This window comes from Tyto alba, unplaced genomic scaffold (genome assembly GCF_018691265.1).
Source record: "Tyto alba isolate M040663 unplaced genomic scaffold, T.alba_DEE_v4.0 Super-Scaffold_20000042, whole genome shotgun sequence".
Classification (NCBI taxonomy): Eukaryota; Metazoa; Chordata; class Aves; order Strigiformes; family Tytonidae; genus Tyto; species Tyto alba.
In genome coordinates, this window is record NW_024881293.1 from 6,062,888 (window position 1) to 6,086,815 (window position 23,928).

Genomic DNA, 23,928 nt, shown 5'->3' on the forward strand with positions numbered 1-23,928 from the left:
GACAGCAATACTTATATTTACATTATATTAAGAGAATAAATTTAATCAAATATAACATCTCACTTGGATTTTCAGGCAACCCTTCAGAAAGAGGGGTTTTTACAGTAAAGATGGAATCAGAGTAAAAATAAGTTTTCTATTTTAGACAGTAGTGGATATGACCCTTGTGTTACAAGATGCTTTTGGAGATTACCCAAAATCAGACTGATTAAAAAGCTTCCCAAATACATTGCTCTGGCAAAAGCAGTTCAAAAGCAAAGCCTGTATTTCCCCCAGCTTCATCATTTATGAGTTCATCACCATCATCGATTTGCAGAGGCAAGTAATTATACTAGTCTTAACAACAAATTTTAGTTAAGTAGTAATTGTACACCTAGGTGAATCCCATTTCTTTGTCCAACATCTTTAAGACCACAAACTTCCCCATTGTTTCATTTCAGAGGAAACAATTTTTTTAAGACATAATGAATCTCAAGTCTCTCACATTCCCATTGCAGCTGCAAACACAAAACCTGGCACACCATAACCAGTTTTCTTTTTAAAGTAGGTACAGAAGAGTTTCTCTGTAACATTTAAACCAAGCTCTTCCCCACAGCTCCTAAATATAGTTCAGCGATGGAAGGAGAACTCGTTATTAAATTCTCAACAGTAACTAAGTAGGTTGAGATAAATTGAGAAAAGTATTGTAAGATTAGCCAATCAGTCTATGTATGGATATTCTCATGAGGTCAGAACATACATATTTGAACCACAATCCCCTTTGCAAAACCCAACTTCTTTCAGTGTTATTTGTGATTTCCATGGATCAGCAGCTATGAGGGCAACAGGAAGAGTTAAATATTTTAAAAGTCTCCACCAAATAAGATTAGTGAAAAGCAGCTGAAGCTTCAGCTGGATTAACTGTACAAACCAGGGCAAACTGATCTATTCCAGTACCTGCCCCATTATTTATGAACCTTTTTTTTCCCCCCCTCACACTGAAGGCAACAGAGCTGTAGACCTTATGTATGGACGGAAGTTTTTTTAAGTCTAGGACAACACACTGTAGGCATATAACATAGATAGCAGCAAAGTAACTTCTGTCTGTTTGAGGGTTGGATGTTTTTTTGCCTTTTTTTTTTTAATTTATTTTTTTTTTTGAAAGCAAAAAAGTGCTTCGGAGCTCTGGAAAAGCGAGCAGGATCAAAACTCCTCATGGACATTACGTGCATAGTCCATAAGCTTGCTGCCTGTGAAGTATTCACTGTATTTCAGGATCTCCTCCAGCTCTAAGTGATGGTTTTGATTTTCATCTGCTACTGCTATCATTTGCTTTGCTTCATTTAGGGCATTGTATTCATTCATAGGATCCATATATTCCTAAAACAAGTAAGGAAATCATTTTCAATCACTAAGAACACATTTTCACACATCAGAATTATCAACCTTAGCTTTATATAAGCTTCAGCAATTATGACACCAACATAAGCCATCCCAAAGTGAACAAAAGCCATAGAAAAACGTGTTAGCATTCTTTTTAATAAACTCACATCTAGCCCCCTAGCTATTTATCCATTCACTGCTTCCTTGGCTGTTCTAACAGAAATCCAGATTTTCTCAGCTTATGCCAGTGTCTACAGTAACAGTATTTTTGACATTTTGGTTGCAAACTAAACTCACTATCAAATCTGGTGTCTTTTGTGAAGAAATATCGATTCAAAATGAAAAAAGTAGCACACTATCAATCTGCATGACCTCAATTTTCTTACTTCTGGAGATAATCTTTTTAAAACATGTTCAATTTAGAACTTTCCTGTTCCATTTTAAACCACCAGGCAGACATTACAAAGGTCAGAAATCTCAGGAACAAAGCATTTTGCTTCTTCACCCAGCTTGGAACAGATTAAAAGTTTTAAAGCAATGCACTTTAGTTCATGATGCTGAGGACTCAAAATTATCTTCAATTTCTTCTCAGAAGATGTGACATCTATGTGCATATACATATACAAAGACCTCACAGATCAAATGGCTATTTTTAGAAGAAAATTCTCAGTAAAAAGGCTATTAACACTGTCTTTTTCACAATAGAACTGTCTATCCATACTGCCATTACTGTTCATACCCACATATTTGCATATGGAGAAGGTTAGGAACTTTAACATTCATCCTGTCTCAGGGAGAACACCAACGTTTTAGAGGTTGTCCTTTCACACTGCCTATGCTGCAGTGTGTATTCTACCAGGTAAAACTACATTCTGACATCCAGAAAGGAAAAAAAGCCAGAAATGAGCTACTAGCCTATTCCATTGGTCACAGACTGCCACAACTACAGGGTGCAAAATATTTCATCGCTTGGTAGACTCTTCTGCAGACAGAATTATTAGAAGAAAGCCTTACTTCTGCAAACCAAAGTCCCAAAAGGCTACAAACCAGATCCAAACTTGAAAATATTTTTTTTTTTTTAAAAAAAAAGAAAAACAATCCAAAAGACAAGAAATCTCTGCTATTTTCTAGGCTATTGGGGCCCCAGGGTTTTCTGATCGTTGGGATTTTTGGGGTTTATTTATCTTTTTATAATTAATATATAGGTTGACAGTTACTCCTTTTGCAACTGAAAGTATGACTCATTGTCCCATTAACGAGTGCACCTAACGAAGTCTGTGACTTGCTTTCTTTCATGCACTCCATATCCATGCAAGTGTCTATGTGACAAAAAACCCTAAAAGCATACCTATGAATAAGTTACGCTAGGAAAACTCCCCCTCCTCTTTAATAAAAAGCATAACAACATTATCTACAAGCACTGTAGAATAATACTATAACCCAAAGTTTTGTAAAGTACACACATACACCATACAGTTAACTCAGATATATCTGGGCTTCGTATTCTCTAAAGCAGTTTTAATCCTGTATTTAAACAACTAATGGTTTTAAAAACACTATAACTATTCGCGAAAGGCTTACCTCCAGCTCTTCCATTGTGACAATACCATCGTGGTTAGCATCAATGACCTCCTCAAACTCCTTCCTTCTATCTTTTACCCAGTCATCATCAATATCTTGAGCTTGCTGGTTCTCTACAGTACCAACAGGTAATGAAATGAACTCTGAAAGGGTAAGTTTCTTATCTCCGTCTTGATCTACAACAGAAGTACATAGTAACTGAAAAGTATTTGCTTAATGCCCATAAAAAATGAGAAATTCCTTCATGTCAGAGAAGTCATTGGTACAGTCTGCCTGATTTCAGAAGTCCACAATGCCAACTCTAGCACAGAAGAATAATTAACACTTGTATCTTTGGTTAACCAAAAACTCTCTGTTACAGTACACACACAGTGTTTCACAAGGCTAAATACATACGCCCATCAATATACTAAAGAATTTTTCTGGACCTGAAGGACAGACTGGGTGGCAATTTGGGCCTTTTTTTTTTCTTTTTTTAAAACTGTTGTGTATTTTTTCAACAATCTACTGCAATATCCATTTTCTTACAGCTGTATCCAGTCTCGCCTTGTATTAGCATTCAGGTAAATGAACCCTCACAAAAGACTGCATACTAGAGTTGTTCGGTCTGTGTGTGTCACACACTCAGGTATCACTGGAAACTCTTAATATTTATTAAGCTAACAACTAACAGAGTCACAGTTTGCGTTTTTTTTTTTTTTTTAAATCTGGGTGCTCTAGCAGTTTTAAATATGCATTGCTATTGACTCAATATTAAAAAAAAACCACATGTGCCAATACTTACAAATTTATTTTTTTAAAAAATTGTTTTCATAGAAACCTCAACCATTTATTTCCACTTTCATGACTGTATGTCACGATTCTTACATAGTTGCTGTACTGGGGAAGTACAAAGCAATTAATGCCCACCTCATGAACCATTCACATCAATATGTTTTATAATATTTTACTATTCAGCAGACCTTTTCTACTGTTGCTACAGTGACCCTACAATGCAGCAGCACCTCAGTGTGAACCAGTGTCAGCTCATCTTCTTTGCATGAAGTACTCAGAATATCTTTCTAACATATACTGTTGTGCTGTTCTTTAACAGCCAGAGACTAAATTTAATCTTGAGATGCACAAACAACTCCACAGATACTAGCACTTTTCCTAAGTTAGTTTTCCTTACTCATCACATTAGATGATTTGTAGAACAGAGCAAACAAGATGTGCCAGAACTTCAGATTGACCCATGACAGTGCAATCACCTAATGGCATCTACCTAATAAAATGGTTTGCAAGTAAACAAGTCCCAAGAAACATGTTTTGAAGTGGCATACCCAAATCTCGGATGATTTCTTTCACCATGAACTTCAGCATTCCCCTACTATGCTCTGGATGAAGAAAGGACAAGAATTCTTCTTCATTCAACAACAGATCAGGAGGTGGGTTGTCAGCTTGGTACCATCGATCCTTCAGGTTATCTAAAACTTCCTGTGCTAGAATTTAATAAAAAGATTTAAGCTTATGTTAAATGAATTTAACATTCTTAAAACATACCTTCCCCACTTACTCAATTGTTTAAGCAAGGATGACCTATGTACCAGTTATTTTACAGTTCAATTCCCAGGGAAAGCAGGCAGTGAGGGGATTCAAAGTGCAATTAGTTTTTTCTAGTTTGTACTGGAACACTAGGAACTGAACTGAAATTAGGATGAAAATAAAGATTTAGCTACACTTGTATCAAAACTTCAACATATCGAGTGAAAAGTAACTGCCCTACCAGTACTGTTAGCTGGTTCTGGTAGAAGGTATGAATAATCTAACTTTGTTTAGCACTACCTGTTCTCCTTTCTTATTTTCATATTTTGAAGACTAGTACCAACAGAAAGCTTTCACCTGCCTGAACACCAGTAGTACGTTTCTTCTGAACAAATGATTTTTGTTTTCTACTTCGAATCAGTCCTGTGCGTTGAAACAGCCAAAACATTCTTCAAATTCAAAATATTCTTCAGATTCCCTATCTCCATGTATTGTAGCTGTGGCATTACACAACTAGTTAATATCTACAAGAAAGGAAGATGGCAACCAATTCTCTTCCTACCCAAATAATAACCATAGAACAAACCCTTTAACATTTAGCATGTTTTCTTCTAAGACCAAATAACATTACTATGATTAAATCTAGAAATATGATTTTGATCTGTGAAGCACCATTGTCTCAAACAGATTACAGAAAAGGAAAACCAAAGCCTAGTTATTACAACAATCAACAATACATTTCAATGGACAGCTGTTCTTTATAAAGCATCTAACTGAAAAGGCAGTATAAGCAAAGCCATAAAGCAGAGCACTAGGAAAGCTATGAAGAGACTCCTGCTGTGTCTCTACTCCTCCCTTCTTCCTTTACCCTGTCAAAGACACAGAATTTAAAAGAATCGCCTATCCAGAGAGCACTCACATCTTTAGACTCAGATATAACTTTCAGTATTTCAGCCTAAAAATGTGATTTGCTGGAACTGTGAAAGATTTAAGAGGATAGGTCTACAAAAGAAAGTTTGGAAACATCAAGGACAGATGCTAAGCACCAAGAAGTGCATTTAGTTTTCAGATACTGAAGGATACAAGTACTTATTACTCCTTTGAGCTATCTTGTCTGTTTTATATCAGAATGCATTCTGACTTCAGACCTAAACCCCACATATATTTTAGTTATCACTATCATTTAATAAAGGGAAGAATTTTTGCTGCAAGGAGAAAATGCAAGTTGAAGTACACATGTATGAACAGATACATCAGCACCAAAAGCACTTTACATTTCCACTTCTTTTATTTCATCTTACACCATGCAGACAAGCACTTAAGTGAATTTTTCCTAAACTCTACTGATAATCATAATCTGTGCTTGAGTTTCCGCTAAAACCATGCATCTGATTCGAAGAAAAAACCACCCTCAACACACAATGTGAATATTATGTGCACCTAGTGGTCCTGAACATAACCAAACAGGAAGAAAATACCTGCATAGCGTATTATTTTTCTGGTGTAGGCATTTTCTAAATGACACACTGGAAAAAATACTGTCTAACACAACCTGCCATCTGCAAAATACACTAACAAAAACAAATATGAAGCATTTGGTTTTCACAGGCTTTAAAAAACACTATGAAAGACTACAGTCTTCAGATGATAAACTTTTTAAAAATTTAATAAACTGTCTTAACTAGCTCCTGCATACTTTTGGTTGCTGAGTTACAAGACAAAAAAACCCCACAACAGTTGCATCCACATTTTTTGAACTGCTAGTTGCAATGAAAAGTTAAGTCTTCAGTGAATGTTTCTGATGTGAAGAGTAAAGAAATCCTTCAGAATCTTAATAAGAATCTTAGGGCAAGTTCATCAACGGCAAGTTTTAGTTATATCAAGGACACAAGTAAACACAAAATCAAGTAACTTGCTTATGGTTTTCCAGTGTAGCCAACCCCAGATGTCAGAAGTTACAAGTCAACCTCCCTTTGTCTGCCTCTGTTACTCAGTCTTAAATGAAACTCAACTGTCAGTCATCAGTTGAAACTGCCATTACCTGCATAAGTTAAATAAAGTTGTGTCCCTTGTTTTGGCCTGGCACCTGAACTGTAGTGTGTTTCTGTGCAAGACTCAGAACATGCCTTAAGATTTACACATTCAGTTCTTTTTTCATTATACAGACTGAAAAAGAATACTTTTAGACTGCACCAGAGTATGAAAATAGGTTTTGTCTGTCATCCTCAGGAAGCGGTAGATATCTAAATTTGATTTTCCCAAAGAAGGCTTGTTACCTAGGTAGAAAAATGATTATGTACACGCTTCCCTTATTCAGCAAATCTTTTATCTGATGAGCATTCCTGTAAACTGTAGTTAACCACACTGCCATAGAACATGCTGCACAGGTATTTTCCCTGCCATAAAATTCAAAGGCCCATTTGCATTTTAGTTGCTTTTTGATAAATGGAAAATATAACATAACCCACTTTTAGATGACTAATTCCTGCAAGGAAAGGCTAAGGCTTTGTGTTTTACTTGACAGTAAATTTAAACACTTTTAGATGGGGGTGGAGGAGCAGGGAGAGTACTTTGTCAAGAGTTGCCATACTTATACCAAGCCAGATAGAAATGAAAGTTTCAAAAGTAATAAGAAAGAAATGATCACTCACTCTCTGTAGAGAACTTAGATGGAACAAAAAACAATTGTTAGGCAGCCTTTTGCTACTAACTTCTAGTACGCTTTGCGGTGCCTAAGCATGGACCTATTTAAACACAACCCTGTTTGATAGCACATACACAGCTCCTCAATTTTAGAACAAGAATCATGTAGAGGAGCTCCCTTTCATTTGGAGCAAGAGGGGACCTACTTCCCCCCTCAGACATAGGTCTGAAATTTTACCAGACTCTTAAATAACTGAAAACTATTCAGATAGTCAGTAACAAATACGCAACCAAGATTTTTCAGAATGAAATAGTCACACCAAGAGTGTTGGGAAGGCAGATTTGAGCTGGAAGAAATCTCGTATTTCTGTCTTATGACTTACACATTCTACATTTGTGTAGAAGCAAAAGAACAACTAAAACATTCACCTTGTATTAAGAATGGTTTTGACATTCAGATTGTAGGAAAGTAAAAGAAAAACCAACACACACCAATGATCTGCACTTACTTTCTTCATCTATTTTCAACTCTTCATTGTTTCTGATCTTCTCTGCAATCTCTTTTTCATTGAAGCCCTTACTTGCCAAAAATTTAATTTTATATTCATCCCAGGACACACGGCCTATAAGAAAGAGCCGTATCTCAGACATGACATAGTAAGCTTAAATGACAAACTTTTGTTCTCATTACTTAAAGCAACACGTGCTAAAAATCTTTTGGTGCAGCACTATAACCATGACACTAAGCTTTATGAATAGCAATATGAAAACTACCACCCAATTCACTTTTATGCTTCTTTAGACCAGACATGCCTTGTGAAAACAAGCGATTTATATCACCATCCTCACCCCATCCCAGGTAGAGCCACTTGTTACAGTTTCCTACGACCGCAAGTGAAATAACACAGCAGTCAACACAGAATTACAGTGCTGACTGGAACACGTTACTTCTTTGTTCGATTGTCTCCTGTATGGATCAAAACTGTTGCAGTTACATGAAGTCCAAAGGAACCTGGATTTTGTCATAGCACATCTTAAGAACAGCCAGCAGGTTTGGCTACCAGCAACTGACTTAATATGTCATCAGGAGACAGAGGAATTGTTCATCTTACCATCACCATCAGGGTCCACAGCTCGGAAGTGCATTTTATTCTCCTCCACAGCTTCCTGGAAATGCTCATCTGTCTTTTCCATGATCCAGCGCTGCATCTCTTTTGCACCTATCTTTTTATCATTATTTATATCCACTCTTTGGATGAATAGCAAACAAGATTTAGATTGGGGGTTGGGGTGGTGGTATATTTTTAGATTCTAAATTACTTTATTCAACTATAACAAAAATAGGTTGCTACAGGAAAGAGTACATTTATAACCCTCTCTGAGAAGTTGTACATTCTTTGAACTACAGAGTAAAGTAGTAACAAGTTAGCCATTTATTTCATAATTAATTTTAAGTAACCACAACATCTAGGTTACTACTCAGTGAAAAACATTCAGCTATACTTCATTTTGCTGTAAGTTAACTCATTTCAATATTATGTTTTTGAGTAAATTTTTTAAGCAGAGCAAACCACAAATACATCACTCACAGTATATTAGCTCACCTCCTATTGGTTCAGAATTGCCAACTGCTGCAGACTTTCACTACTTTGAAAAATTTCTTCTCTAACATTCTCTCAAACCATAACTCCCTCTCAATTTATCTTTCCAACTCCTTTTTACCTTGATCTTCCAAGATCTCTGAAGTTTACTGATGAGCTACCTCCCTGCATCTGCCTAGATCACATCACAACTGCTGTGATCATTAATGAAGATATAATCTGAGGAACCTTGGTGCAAGGACTTCTGAACTATTTAATACTTTGACTATAGTACTTGTAAGTGGAACAACACAAACCAATCAAGTTTCCTCTATTATACCTTGATCTCTGGTAACACATTACAGCTGGTAGTTTTTATTTCTTAACTCATTTAAAAGTTCTGCACATATATTTCCTCTCCATTAGGTTTCCGAGTTACCAGGCTGACTTTGCTTTGGCAAAGGATATGCTTGTACTCACTGCTACTGAGCTACTGACCTACACAACTAAACTTTTCCTACCCAACTAAAATTATCAGTAAACATTCAATCTGACAATCCACTGTTCCCCTTAATGTACTACTGATACTGCTTTATTATATTAAGATACACTGCCATACCATCAATTCCATTAATGTTTATTTAATTAAAAAGAAGTTGACATAAAAATTACAGTTGAAGAATAAATACAAAAACAATAACATGCCACCTCAAGGGGTTTTTTTGACCCTATCATGAGATATTTATTAAAAAAAAGAATATTTAAAACTGAAAAGACATCACTAACATTTAGGAGGCATGACTATTTTAAGCATACCAAAACCACTCTTGTTCAATAAAAAAAAAAAAAAAAAAAAAAGAAACTAAGAAAAACACAACAAAACCCCCTAGCTTGACTCTGGCTTTATCTGTTCCTATCATGGTCTTACTGTCTTAAGAGTACTGAAGTGTCATCATTGAAACATAAGTTATTTAATATGTGATTTGCCCTTAAATGTCAACTAAATGTTAAAAGCTTAAGCCGAATAACAACCCTAGCACCCAATTTAGTATCAGCAACTTTTCAGTATCAATGGTAAGACCTGTAAAATGGTCATGCTCCACTGGTGCCATCTTGCACTTCCCAGGTGAACAAATGTGGGTTTTGATATGGAATAGGTACTGTCAAAAATGAGAAGGGAAAACAAAGTATTTTCTCCTCAACCTTTAACATTCTAGTTTCCTTAGATCAAAGCCATCAAACTTACTACTTCCAGGCCATACTTTCCATCTAAAACACATTGTAACTAGGAAGAAAGGTAACAAACATCCCATTTATTTCTCTTCCAGATCATGAAAGCCCACCTTTGTTCTGCTACCACAGTTCACAAGTCTCCAATGACTCGGATTTTCACAATCTAGCAGGCAGTCACTGTCCAAGGTGAGCAGAAATCCTTTTACTGTCCATGAACAGAACTTCTGCTTTTGCAAGGAATATTTATCAACTATATGAAATATAGGGTATGGTCCTGCTGTGAGGTTACCATCTAAGGCGATAAAAACAAAAAACTGTCCATGCTTCCTTAGATAAATATCTCATTCAGAATGGACTACTGAAAACATTTCCACTAATAATGACAAGCTTAGATAATTGCACATTGCCAAACAACCTAATACTGGTAAATGATGGAAAACTGATTTTATAAACACAGTGATGAGCAATCAGTTTTCTGAGACAGATAGGCCTGAACACTCAAAAGATGTTAGTAAAGAATGGTACATTCTAATGTACTCCTTAAAAAAAAAAATGCCAAAGAACAAGTACTGGCAAGAAATAATTTAAATTCAAGAAAACAAGATTAATCTATGCAAGAGTATCATCCCAGATTACAACTTTGCTCAAACCCTCCTTGGCAACCTGCATATAGAAATCCTGTGACAATTTCTCAAACTTTATGATATACCAGCTCCAAAAAAAAAAGCAAATAAAAGGAAAATATTGATTGTTTTTTTCCTACAAGAAGAAGAGTTTTCTGCTAGAGAATGCTATCCCAAATTTGTAGAAACTTAGGTATATGATGTACTACTTCCTGAACTGACAACAGAAAATGTTTTTGTAAAATCAGGGACTACCATTAGCATATATTTGAATTAAAAAACAGTCTACAGAAGGCAACTTACTTTATACTTTATCTGTCTCATTCCAAAGAAAATTATAGATAAACCACAGCCCAGAGAGTAGTTGATGCAACGTGATAAATACCATGTATTAATACATTTCAGTAATGGGCAGCATCAGACAACAGCTCCCTTCAAGGTTATCCCTTCACTGACTATGCAAACTATGTTTCATTATCCATTCACAGCCTAAATGTTAATAATATCTTTGAGTAAAAAACAAGCAAGTATGCTACCCTATAAGATAACTGTAAATTTTTCTTTAACAAAAGCCTATAGTAAGGGCTGCACTCAATATAGATGTCAAGTCTGGAAGAAGCGATTTTAAACACTTCAGCCCAGTTTCTCAACCACAAGCCGTTAAAAATCAGATTTTTGTACACACCTTTCAAAGATCCACATCTGAAAGTGTTATCAATAAATACTGGCCATTTTGGTTCTCGGGTTCCTAAATGACAACGCTGCTGCCTGAGGTACTGGAGGGGGGTGCAGTAAGGCAGTGTTCTACATAAAAGACTAAAGATAACAATTTCCTTGAGCCCCTAATGCGTACCACTTCAGAGTTGGTTTCTGTTTCATCCAAATAATATCCAAATCCACAAAAAATAAAAGTAGATCTAGAAAATAATGTTCAGTAACAGAAAGCAAAGCAATGCTCTACTTTACATAGGAGGAAGGCAAAATTTATTAGATGTATATTTAAAGGCACAGGTTAGAAAAAAAAAAAATCAGGGTGCACACAATACTTAAAACCTTCCAATGGCATACAGCATAAACAGTTTTCTAACTGAATAATACAAATCTGAACTCTAAACCTACGATACCAAAACATGAAAGCTTAAAACGACCCCTCTCCTCATTCTCTCTTCTACCTGCTATTGTCCAACATTGGCTGTCATTACTAGCATCAAACCACCACAGACAGAATGCATACCAGTAGAAATTAATACTGTGTTAGGCTATGAGACAAACCTGAAATTAAAAAAGGGTTTTGCCCTATGTGCACTCTGAACACAAACAGTCCACATTGTAAAGTCTAAGAGAGCTATATTTAGAAGCATTGTGGGATTTAGAATGGTTCTGCTTTAGGAAATGGTAAGTTCATGACTTTTAACCAATGGGGAAAAAAAAAAACAAACCAAAAAAACTCTATACGTGGTAGCACTTAACAGAAGGTCCATTTAAGCTTGCGACCCCATGAATGACCATAAAGGTAAGGCACTCAGCTAACACAAAGATTTTAAATTTTAAATCACAACTCCAGCTGCCACTAAGTAGCTGAAAACATCAGCAAAATGCAAATGCTAGAAGGATACTCAACTTTCGAACTCACGGGAGTAACTCCATCACCACAAAAATAACGACAGAAATCCCCAGACATTACATTCTTCTGTGCTTGAATTTATCACTTTTGTTCAGTACAAGTAATATAATTTAAAAGGTAACTGACCCTTAGAAGCAAAGCTCATCAAACTGGATTCTAGTACCCATTGACACTGATTTAGTAAAATCAGTATCATTCATTTTAATATCATTTCTCCTTCCCTCCTATCAACACCCATCTACACCATACAGTAAAAGAATTTTCTATAAAGTCCATTTAAATGGAGACAACAGCAAATTTTTTTTGGCAATTATGAGAAGTACAAGAAGAAAGGCTGCCAAGTAAGTACCTCTCACAGATTTTCTTGACCTGAACACTTACTCTTGGGCAGGGAAAGAAGACTAAAAAGGTACCCCCAGGATTTTCTGCACCATGCCCCAATTTCACAGGGCCAAGTGAAAGTACTGATTAACACTTCAGTAGACAAGTAATGCCTGTACTCCCAGTAAACAGTGACTTCAGAAACTGAAATACAGAATTTTGAAGCACTACGTGTTCTTTCAGCCATATATAGCTTGCTTGCCTAGAAAAACATCGTTTGGGGAGCTTTTCTTCCATGTTTCAACTTTATTTTCAGTACCCTATTTGAGAACAACGTATGCTTTGAACTGACTACTTTATATCATACTGGCACACCACAGAATCTCAGCTGACATTAGTTAAAAACACATTGTGTTTTATGTCTTCAAAGAAAATAATTCCAAAGCATCTGGAAGCCTGATTTACTAGGTTTTCAGAGAAGTTCATAGTATTTCTCTTCTCATTCAGCCTTTAAGAGTATGTCTAGAAAGCAATCAAATTCCTCAGAATGCTCTTCTACATTTCTCATCTAATCATCTGACAGAATGTAATTTTAAGTAAGCATCTGAGTGAAGATGATCTTGAATCCAATTGCTTTAAGCTTTCTATGATGATCTCTTTCAAAACAAACAGGCAAAAGTGAATGGAGTTTGCAAAGTTGCATACAGCAATTTACTAACCACCAGTTGAATGTTCCCAATAAACTTACAGCAATTAAAAAAAATAAAGCTTCTAAACACAATCTTAATATTTGTATATATCCTAGCAATGAAGTGAGTGGTATGAACAGCAAACGTAACAATAAAGGATTCTACTCTAAATGAAAAAGGCATTCTGATTTTCCCATTTGCTTTAGCTGCCTTTACTCAGGAGAACACCAGAAACAAAAAATCCAATGTTGTTATTGATATTTTTTCCCTGTTAATGAAAAGCTTGAAGAAACAAAGCTTTGTTAAGCCTTCTCATTCTATCTCAAGTATATGCACATCCCCGCACCAGTATCAGCGTTAAGAGCACCAGTGTAATTCAAGCTGTTCTAATAAAATTAATCTTCCATTGAAAAAATGCAAATAAAGCCAATTCTGCCATCTAGTGTCTAAAAGTATGCACCGATTTTGATTTCCATTTCAATTGTTTACTGACAGTCAAACATCTGACAGTTTATTAGCTAACTCAACCCTTATCTTGCACCAGAAGTGATTTATAAAAGGGAAAATGCTCTAATGTCTAAAAGTAAAGTTAATATTTTTGCACCAAGAGCTAAACGAAGCTTTCAAAAAGGATACCAAAAAATTTAATCTCAACACATCCATTCTGAGGAGTGAGAATGGTCTATACAGGTACCTTAATAACGTGAACACAGTGCTTACATTGTGATGTGTTCTCCCTCACCATTATAATTTTTAATATTACAGAAAAATTTGCAAATTTTACTCCAAATATCAGAGAAACAAGCTGCACTGTTCTGGGCAAAGTACATAACTTACTTCGAAAAGATGACCATGAGTTTCTTCCTATTTTTTCTGGGTTCAGAATCTTCCTCAAACTCTTCCATCTCTTTTCCTAGAAAAACTTCTTGATGAAATTCTTTGTTAAGATGTCCATCCATCTCCATTTTGACCCCGTTCAAGTGATCCGGGGGCAAGATCTCATTCTCATCTTTACTGTCAGCTGGCTTTTCTTTGAGGGCCGAATTATTTGCAGGCCGTGCATAAACATCCATTAGAAGAAAGACAAACAGAAGGGACAAATACAGAGATCCCAAGCTGCAGAGAAAGGCCTGTCTTGACATCATTTTTTCCTTTTTATTCAAAGTATTGGCTGATTAAATTACCGTGAATGGATTAAATGATCTAAAAACAAAAAGGAAAAAACACATGGATATTAAACTCTAGAACATTATGTCATTAATAAAACACCTCCTAAAATTCAGAAGAACCTACACACACAAGTATTTGCTGTGAAAGAATAAAAAAACTGTTTAATAGTAAATATATGACAATAAACTAATCCCTATGTTTTCAGACTGCACAACTGTAACCTCTGTCAGAGAACTCTGACAGATAACATCCTTTAAGCGACCCAGTTCTGCTCTGAAAACTGTCTTGAAGTGTTAGAGCACAAGCTGACCTCACAACTGAAACCAAGCGTTTACTGGGGAGTTAACCCAGTGCAGCCCAAGCTCAGCTGGGGCAATGCCCCCTCACTTCCCAGCGAGCTGCAGAAACAGCTACGCCAGCACCACAGTTTTCCAGAGATCTCAACGCAGCACCGCTTTAGAAAGGCTGAAAGACATAAAAGGTCTTTGTGGAGAGAGATGGCTGAGGAAAATACGATTACAAATGCGCCGCATAAAGCGGAGCTGGAAACACACAGGAAACAGCCGGCAGGAAAAGCAACCCCAGGGGCGGGCCTGTCATCACCTGCTTGCTGGGAGGGGAAAACGCTGCCACACACGAGTTCGCAGACGGCAGGGACAGGGAGAAACACCACAGCCGGACAGCCAGAGCGCCGAGAAGCACAAAACCCACAGACCCGCGAGGCGCAGCAGGTCCTTGGGCAGGGAAGACCCCACAACCCGGGCGGCGACGGCTAACCCTGCCCCGGAGAGCCCGACCCGACTCAGTGACGGTCCCGACACCTCCAGGAAGGGCCGCACGCACTCACCCAGCTGCGGGGCGCTCTAGGGACGCGGTTTCCGAGAACCGTGACGGGAAGCCGACCTCCGCCTCGCTGCCCCCCGGGCGGCTCCTCACGGCGGGACCCCCAAGGCCGCTGCCGCCCCGGGGGGACCGGGCGGAGGGAGGAGAGCGGGGCCGCGCCAGCGCCGCGCAGGAAGTTCGTCACAACGCCGTACGTGCCTGAAGGGGGCGGCGTGGCGGCCATCTTGGGGTAGGGTAGGGCAGTGCCCTCTTCCGCCGGCGGCAGCCATTTTCCCGCCCAGCGGCTCCTCGCGGTCGCTGTGACCAGCTCGGAGCAGGAAAGGGAAAAAACTCCGGCTCCTAAAAAATGCGAACGCAGTTGCTTACGTGCTCCCCCTTACCTCAATAATAAAGCAGGCTCCTCCAAGCGTGAACCTTTTTTAATTCCCCTGTCAGGTCCCTTTTCCTGGCCACCCGCACGCCTCGTTTCGCGCGTATCGTTTATGCTTGGAAGCGCCTCAAGCGCGGGCGTTCCGCGCCGCTGCCAACCCTGGTGAAATGCGGAACAGCCCAGCTACGCCGCGACTGCTTCCACAAGGCTACGCGCTCGCCTGTGCCACGGCGAAGCAGCACCGCCACGCACCACAACTTCCATGAGGGCTGGGAACACGGCCAGCCGCAGCGCCGGCCCCCCCCTCCCCTCACCCCCCCGGGGTTCTCCCCGCCGCCAGCCACAAGCGGCGCGCCCTCAACCAAAATGGCAACGCCTCGGCTTCGCCTGCCCTACCGCAAGATGGCCGCCGGGCGCCGCCGGGCGCGGTCAGGTGGCGCAGGGGGGCGGCCCCTCCGCCCGCCCCCCCATCCCATCCCCCCGGCAAGGCGAGGGCGGTGAGCGGAGCGGCGGCTGCTCCGCACACCGTGGGGCCGCGGCCGCTCCTCCGCGGGGCCCGGAGCCGCCGCTTCCCCACCTCGGGGAAAGGTGGAGGCGTGAAAGCAGCGCGGTGCGGACGGTGATTAGCTCGGTGAGGAAGCTTGTCCCCGCTCGGCGGCCGTAAGCCGTTCCCGCTCCCCCCCCACTCCACCCCTTGGGGGGGGGAGAGGCGGGGCTTCTGCTTTTCCCGCCTAAACCTCCGGGCGGGCGGGGGCTCCGACCTCTCGCCCCGTCGAGGCCCGGCGGCCATGAAGCTCCTGCGCCTGCTCTGCCGCCACAAGACGGCCCTGGCACTGGGCGGCCTGTCTCTTTTCGCCGCGGTCCTGCTTTACCTGGCCAAGTGCACCTCCGAGGGCCTCCGGCCCCTGCCAGCTCCCCGCGGGCTCCCACACAACCAGCCTGCCGTCCTGCCGCCGCGGGCTGCCAGGGGCCAGCAGCCCCCGGCTGCCCCGCCGCCTTCCCCTGAGGAGACGGCTTTCCTCGCCGTGCTCGTCACCAGCGGCCCCAAGTACAGCGAGCGCCGCAGCATCATCCGCAGCACCTGGCTCTCGGCTGCCGGGCGTCCCCCTCACGATGATGTCTGGAGCCGCTTCGTGATCGGCACGGCCGGGCTCGGGGCAGAGGAGCTTCGCAGCCTGGAGCTAGAGCAGAGCCGGCACAGAGACCTCCTCCTCCTGCCAGAGCTGCGGGATTCCTACGAGAACCTGACTGCTAAAGTCCTGGCCACGTACGTCTGGCTGGATCTGCACCTGGACTTCCAGTTTGCCCTGAAGGCTGACGACGATACTTTCGTGCGCTTGGATGTGCTGGTGGAAGAGCTGAGAGCCAAGGAGCCGCGTCGCCTCTATTGGGGCTTCTTTTCTGGCCGTGGTCGAGTGAAATCTGGCGGCAAATGGAAAGAGAGCGCCTGGGTGCTCTGTGACTACTATCTACCCTATGCTCTGGGTGGTGGTTACGTGATTTCCGCAGACCTGGTGCGCTATTTGCGCCTCAGCAGAGACTACCTGAACATGTGGCAGAGTGAAGATGTCTCCCTGGGGGTGTGGCTGGCTCCCATTGATGTGAAGAGAGTGCACGACCCCCGTTTTGACACTGAATATAAGTCACGAGGTTGCAACAATAAGTACATAGTAACTCATAAGCAAAGCATCGAGGATATGCTGGAAAAGCACCAGACCCTGGCTAAAGAAGGAAAGCTCTGTAAGGAGGAGGTTAAGCTCAGGCTTTCCTACATGTATGACTGGGGTGTACCTCCCTCCCAGTGTTGCCAGAGGAAGGATGGCATCCCATGAAAGTCTGAGGAAGGAGAAGGCAGAGTGTTGATGGACTCCCTGAGCTCGGTTACTGTTACCTGGGGAGAGTCCCAGTAACTAGGGCTTAAAAATTACTCAAAAGATTTTGCACGATTCATTGTCAAGATCAATGAAACATGAAACTCCTAAGAGCTGCTGATGTGGCATGATGTAGAGATGTTTAAAAAAAAAAAAAAAATGAGAAAAAGCATAGAAAGGCTCATGACAGGATTGAAGGCAAATAATAGGATGCAAAATATGGATAGTACAGAAAATTTGGGGGAGATAACCTGAATGAAAAGTTGCTGGAAGATTTTTAACAGATTCTAAGATTTATTTGCTAAAGATCGGGACAGGCCTTTATGCTGTCTTTAAGATTGTGAAACTAGCATCTGCTGTTTATTTCTTGGCAAGGAAGAAGTGTCAGTTTGGCAAGGTTTGAATATTTTAATGGGGCCACAAATCAGCTGCTATTGCCAGTGGGAGCAGGTGGCTGGTTATTGACACAAGCAGTCAAGTAAAGGGAACAATTGTACCTAGGATATTTGCATTAGGGGAGGGAGAGAGTCTCTTCTTTGGCAAGTGCTCCAATTTACAAGAATGGAATTATTAGACCTTCTGTATAACTTGTCTCTAAGCATTTTGTTGTTTTAAAGACATCATGTACATAAATTATCTGGCAGCTATGGAGTAAGTCTATATTTAGAAAGGTGGATGAGTTACGGTATTTGGCAGATAGAGATCACGTTATCTTATTTTGGGGGCAAATAGTTATGCTACAAAGCTAGCTTTCAGTTGTTAGGCATAGTTGTTGTTCTTAGTTTATTCTCCAAACACACTGTATATGAAGAAATATTTCCACTCCCAACAGTAAGTCATCTCACTGACTACTACAAGGTCAGACGTTGTAGTCTTCAGATTTATATTGTTCTGGATTACTTCTGTAAAATGTAAATTAGCAGGATGAGATCCATGGAAGCTATTTGGAGTTCAAACAAGATTGCCTTAATGTGGGTACCTCAGCTAAGAAAGTAAACTGCGTATAGTCAAGAGAAAGAAACCCCACAAATTGTTGTTTGAGGAGAACTTCATCTCTCTTTTCAGGAGATACGTTGCAATCTAAGGAGACTAATCCACCAACAGTCACATTTAGATGCCCAAAGCTAGACTGAATTCCCTCCTCTCCAATAGCACCTTTTAGTGGAACTAAAAATAATTTTACAGCATGTCTAAGATAATTGTTCAAGCTATATATCAGTAAATGGGATTATGTCCCTTAGTCCTGTCTACACTACAAATAATTCTGGTACTTGTCGGTGTCAATGCAGCATTGAACAGTAAACACAGACGGGACATTCTTGGCTGCAGAAAAGATTGCTTACACAATTTCACCATGCTATTTATATCTTCAAACCTTTAGGTAAGCCTGTCATTCAAACATTGTTGAATGGCAGATGCTCTAATACTCAGAAATAAATTTTTTTCCAGTACTAGCACAGAGCTACTGACTTCCAGTAAACTTTATCAACTACAGATCTTTCAGTATAAGAGTTTTTACTTTTATGCCTGAAGCACATTCTTAATTATCAGTTTTACTGTTTGTTGCACAGTGCACTTTCATACAATTTAATTTCCTCTACTCCCTAGGTCAGTGTCTGTTCCCACCTTTAGGAAGTGACAAATTGCAAAGGAAAAAAAAAAGGGGGGTGCCAGTATTTCTCTATTCTTGCTTCTTAAATTAGCAAGTTAACAAATCATACCAAAGGAATCAAGTATGGGATTTTTTTATTATTGTTCTGTTTTGATTAAATTATTGAGGATTAAGAAAAGTCTTCTGCAAAGGATGATAATTCTCTATTTTGAAAATTCAAACAAATCTTTGGATTCCTTCTAAAACAAAGGTAAATTAAGATAGTGAAAAAAATAAGTTATTTTAAGATGTGTCCATTCTAATGCATGCTTATTTATTGACAGATAGGGAGATGTGCTTTTCAGCAAAGTATACTATTCCAAACCAAGAATTTAACAAGATTACAGGAAATTTAAATTGGTTTTAGCATTAAAAAAAAAAAAAAAAAAAAAATCTATCTACCATTTGGGGTTCACTAGTATTGTGTGTATATGTGTGATTAAACGCTTGTACTGTGAGTATTTATTTATAATTATTGAGAATGTATTATGTATAGGAAAAATAAGATCGTTCAATGTCATTTTAAATTTGTTTAAGGTGGTACTGTAATGTCCATGAGAATTACATATCAAGCAGCGCTTGAATTTGTTGGTGTCCAAGCCATTATTTAAAGTACTGGGATCTGAACTGCAGATCAAGTGTCTGCTGCATGTCTCAAGCTAGTAAGAATGTACTGCTTATCCATTGCTATCAATAACAGTTCATGGAAGTTGTTTACATTGTTGACTTTGACTCTCCCTACCCACAACCCCACCCCCTCAAAAAAAAAAAAAAAAAAGTGTTTTTCATTGCTAGCAAAATTAATGGTGGAGAAATGCTGGATCACTATCTGCCGTTTGGCCCTATGGAAAACATTATGCATACGAATACTTAATAGATAGGAAATTCTTTGGAAGAGTTTCTTACAGACGTGTCAGGAATAGCGTGCGCCCTGCAGTACCTGGTGTGGCAGATCTGACAGCACCACGGTGCATCATGCGCCCAGGGCACTGCCTGCACGCTTGCAGGGTGAAGCTCAGAAGTGATGGCGACCGCTCTTACACGCTTGATATCTGGATCTTGGTCTGACACAGCTTCCTTCCACCCTTTTCTGTTTAAGGTTACCCATGTTTTGCTCTAGTTGCAAAACAAATTAATATGGAAGGCTTGACAGATTCTTGTCCTTTGATAAGTAGCTTTAGTTTTCTTAGTAGACACCCCCTTACTGCAAATATAGCACTTAGATTTCAATCCCAGTTATCTGGGGAATTCCACAAAAGTGAAAGATGAAGTTTTTAGATTTTTTTTTTTTTGGTATTTTAAGAGCGAATTGAATCATTTGGGAGAGAGCAGACAACCCACATGTGTGGGAAAACCCAAACAAACATTTAACTTGTGCAGGATTCTTTTTTAATATTTTACTAGAAAGAATTTGCATGTGAAAAACCTATTAATGTTATTTTGAGTAATCAAGAAACATCTGTATATTGCATGAGTGAGTCACTAAAGTTTCAGTCCAAAATTCATTTTTGAGCCCGTTTTTTCTAAAGCAAATTGTAAAGCACATTTTGAATAACATAAGAATTGAATATTTAAAAAGTAGTAATTAAAAGCTATCAATCATACTTTCTCAGGACCAGGTTCTGTATTTCCTGACACCATCTCAGGAGTCTAGTACAGGATGTTTTTATACTTGAAAAGCATGATGTGATCTTTGTCTGTTCAAAGTCGGGAAGAGTCTGACTTCAGTGAGTCCAGCATTTGGGAGAATGTTTCTGTGCTGCTGAGAAATAAGCAGTTTTTGTTCTTTATAGCAGCTATATTAGAGTGGAAAGTTTTATTGTGGGCCTTAATGAAAATAAAATTTTCCAGGAACAGATTTATCCTCTTTTTTGTAGCCATTCTTAGTGACAATAGGTTAGTGATATGTTGAGCTTCTTATTTTTCTTTATATAGTGTTTCTGCTGTTTTCCAAGTTTTCTCTTCATAAATACTTCGCATTTTTAATATTATTGTTAGTATGGGGAAAAATTATCATCTTAGATTTTCTAGATATCAGTGTGTTACTGTGAGTTAGGCAACTGTGTCAAGGCTATAAGCTTATGTTGTCATCCATTCAGTTGAGTTGATCTGTAACGCTATTGAGCTTGTTGTTATTTACAGTTTATTTTTTAAATCAGGCATTTAGCATTCTATGAGAGCTAAAAGATACAGTAGAGAAATTAATTGTTAATGATGTGCCCTCTCTGTGACCATATCTAAGACTTAATACTGAAATATTTAAAGCTGACAATGGCATAAACTCAACTAGAAAGTTAATTTTATTTTCCAGTGGTTTTAAGTTATGTGCAACATGACTTAATTACGTTAGCGTGTAAAAACAAGTAGCTAAAATATTAATTGCCATACTAAATAAACTAACAGTTCCACTTAAACCCTTAAGCTTCTAAGAATTCCTATAGTCCATTCAAGATTAAAAAAAAAAAAAAATCCAATTTAGAAATTACTATTCCCGGAACTGAATACTTTCTTTTCTGAATGTCTAGCCTTGTTCATGTGAAATTTTCTCAAATACAGCTTCTGGGTGTCATGCTTTTGACAAATGTTATGATTTTCTGTAGTTGAAATGCCTCATTTTTGTGCATTTAAATTTGAATTTCATATCTGTTAACACTACTGTTTGGGGGGCCAAGGTGTTAGCTTTGCAGATTTGATTAAAAGCCCAGCAGCATGGGAAGGTGATTAAGAGTTGCATTTCTGTTAGTTTCTGTTCAGCTCAGCTCCAGCATCAGAGTTGAAATATAGTTTCGGTATTACTGTGTGCTTGACAAACTGTCAACACCTACACTACTATACATTTTATTTAGAACACACTGCCTGCAAGACTCAAATCTGTTGCTACATGTACCTGTATAAGATATGCTTTTACCTTGGAACTGGAACTACTTTATGCCAACATAATATGCCAGTTATTACTTTCTAATACAGACTAATTAGGTAATGTCTAGTAGAACTTGTAAACAGATCAGTCTGTTACTCGTAGCCTATCTGAAGCTGAAGGATACAACATAAGTGTGCCTTTACAAAACAGAATTAGTGTGGGGTACTGTGCTGAGTATGTTTTAAACGATTGAATGAAATTGCACATTTTTTGCAGCCACAGAACTTGTACCATTTGGGGATGGGGTGTGGCACACAGTCTATTTGCTCAGCATTTATATAGGAAATCAACTGCTAGAAACCTGAAGCTATCTGTGATGATGAAAACTCTTGGTAACTGCGTGTGTTGTATATTTATGTCCTTTCATGTATGCCTTTATTGGCCAAAGGATCTCTGCAGTGATTTCTAATAAAAGACTTTTGCTGTATAGGTGATTGCTTGTTCTGCGTAAGAAAGTAAGTATGGTTATTTTAATTTCATTATGCCACCAAGAGGCACAGAGGATTGGCTCAGTCAGTCTTAAGCAATTGCACAAAAATGCATCAGTTAACATCAGTAATAATGACTGATCAGCATGCCAGAACCCTGAAGTAGCTACTGGCCTAGAAGAAATGCCACTGGGTCGCATATGTATACGTAAATACATGTACCTGTTCATCCTAGTTTTATATTGGTAGCAATATAGGGGCATGACTTAAATTGCAATGCAGTCAGAAGAGGGGTTTCTCTGACTAAAAAGTGTGTTGATTCTAGTCTTAGCTAAAAGTATTTCAAGCAGTTAGACATCCATAAACACCATTGGCTCTAATCTTGTTTTGTGTTAAAAAACCCGAAATATTAGCAACGTTCTGACAAAGAATTTAAAATATTTTCAATATAATGTCCATTCAAATAATTTCAACGCTTTCTGCTGATGAAGTAGGTAGTCCATTCGCTTTAAAAAAAGTAAATTCTTGCTGGTTCTTCTGCCAAAACCTTGGCAGCACATTTTGAGCTCTAGCCCAGAGAAACACGTCTGGTTTTAGCTAAATAAACCAATCTATCTGAACCCAGAAGCACAAGATGACTCTAAGTAAGATCAAGTTGTTACTTGTGATAAGAAGTGTCCTCGTTCTCACTAGCAGTCTTCAACCACCTATTAAGATTTTTCCTGAAGGTGTTTTTAGTGCAGTAGACTGACCAGAAAACCAACAGTAATTTTCCCTTTTAATACTATGATCTCAAAGTAACAAGGTCACCTCTGGCACATGGAAAGCTTTGGCAAATTTAATGTATTGCTTGCCATATTGATTAGTTCCTAAGTGGAGAGCAAAAGGTACACTTCTCACCTAGCCTATATCACTCATCTGCTCAGCAACAATTGTATTAAGTATTTATATTACTTTATTTGCTGAGGTAGAGGTACAGAAAAGTAATAATAAAAAACACTTCTCCAGTGCAGTAGTAACTTAAAAACACTAAGGTCTGATGAAGATTTATTTAAAATTAATACTGCAACACAATATTTTTGCTGCTGCTTCACTGAAATCAAAGACATCTCAGGATCTACATACTTAGAAATTCACAGTAAGGATGCACTTAACTTACAGAATTAGCACATTTTAAGCAGTTTATGGTTTATATTTTTCCACTATGGAGAAGCCAACGAGGAGCACAAGCCTCCTGGAAGTGTCCAGGTGTCACACCTGATGCTCCTTCTGCAGAAGGTAGAAGATACAGCATACCTGGAAAGCTGTATCTAAGTAACTCAAGTGAGGGGAGGAAGTGTCCCGAGTACAGTTCCCCTGAAATTGAGCACTGAAGTTGCAGGCAGTAGGGGCATTCTCATTCAGAGGAACAGGTATTCAGTTTTATGTACTTAGTATAATTCAGAACTGTGGTAAGCCGAATAGTGAGATTTAGGTCTTGTAAGATATTTATAGA

At 39.1% G+C, this 23,928-nt stretch overlaps 2 protein-coding genes across 3 annotated transcripts; one reads left to right on the forward strand and one right to left on the reverse strand.

Moving 5' to 3' along the window:
* Positions 1-11: 11 nt before the first annotated feature.
* Positions 12-15,861, reverse strand: SDF4 (stromal cell derived factor 4). Of its 2 annotated transcripts, none has more exons than XM_033007542.2 (7): positions 15,574-15,861; positions 14,018-14,383; positions 8,223-8,359; positions 7,620-7,733; positions 4,266-4,424; positions 2,944-3,119; positions 12-1,359 (listed from the first exon to the last, which is right to left on the reverse strand). In XM_033007542.2, exons 2-7 carry the CDS (start codon positions 14,323-14,325, stop codon positions 1,183-1,185), a joined length of 1,071 nt encoding a protein of 356 aa, XP_032863433.1. In that variant the 5' UTR covers positions 14,326-14,383; positions 15,574-15,861; the 3' UTR covers positions 12-1,182. The 2 variants fall into 2 exon arrangements, with proteins under 2 accessions (XP_032863433.1, XP_032863432.1); XM_033007541.2 differs by lacking the exon at positions 15,574-15,861 and adding an exon at positions 15,198-15,536.
* A 105-nt stretch (positions 15,862-15,966) lies between these two features.
* B3GALT6 (beta-1,3-galactosyltransferase 6) lies at positions 15,967-22,432 on the forward strand. The gene has a single exon (XM_033007762.2). The coding sequence runs from the start codon at positions 16,352-16,354 to the stop codon at positions 17,393-17,395; it is 1,044 nt and encodes a 347-aa protein (XP_032863653.2). The 5' UTR covers positions 15,967-16,351; the 3' UTR covers positions 17,396-22,432.
* The last annotated feature ends 1,496 nt before the right edge of the window (positions 22,433-23,928 follow it).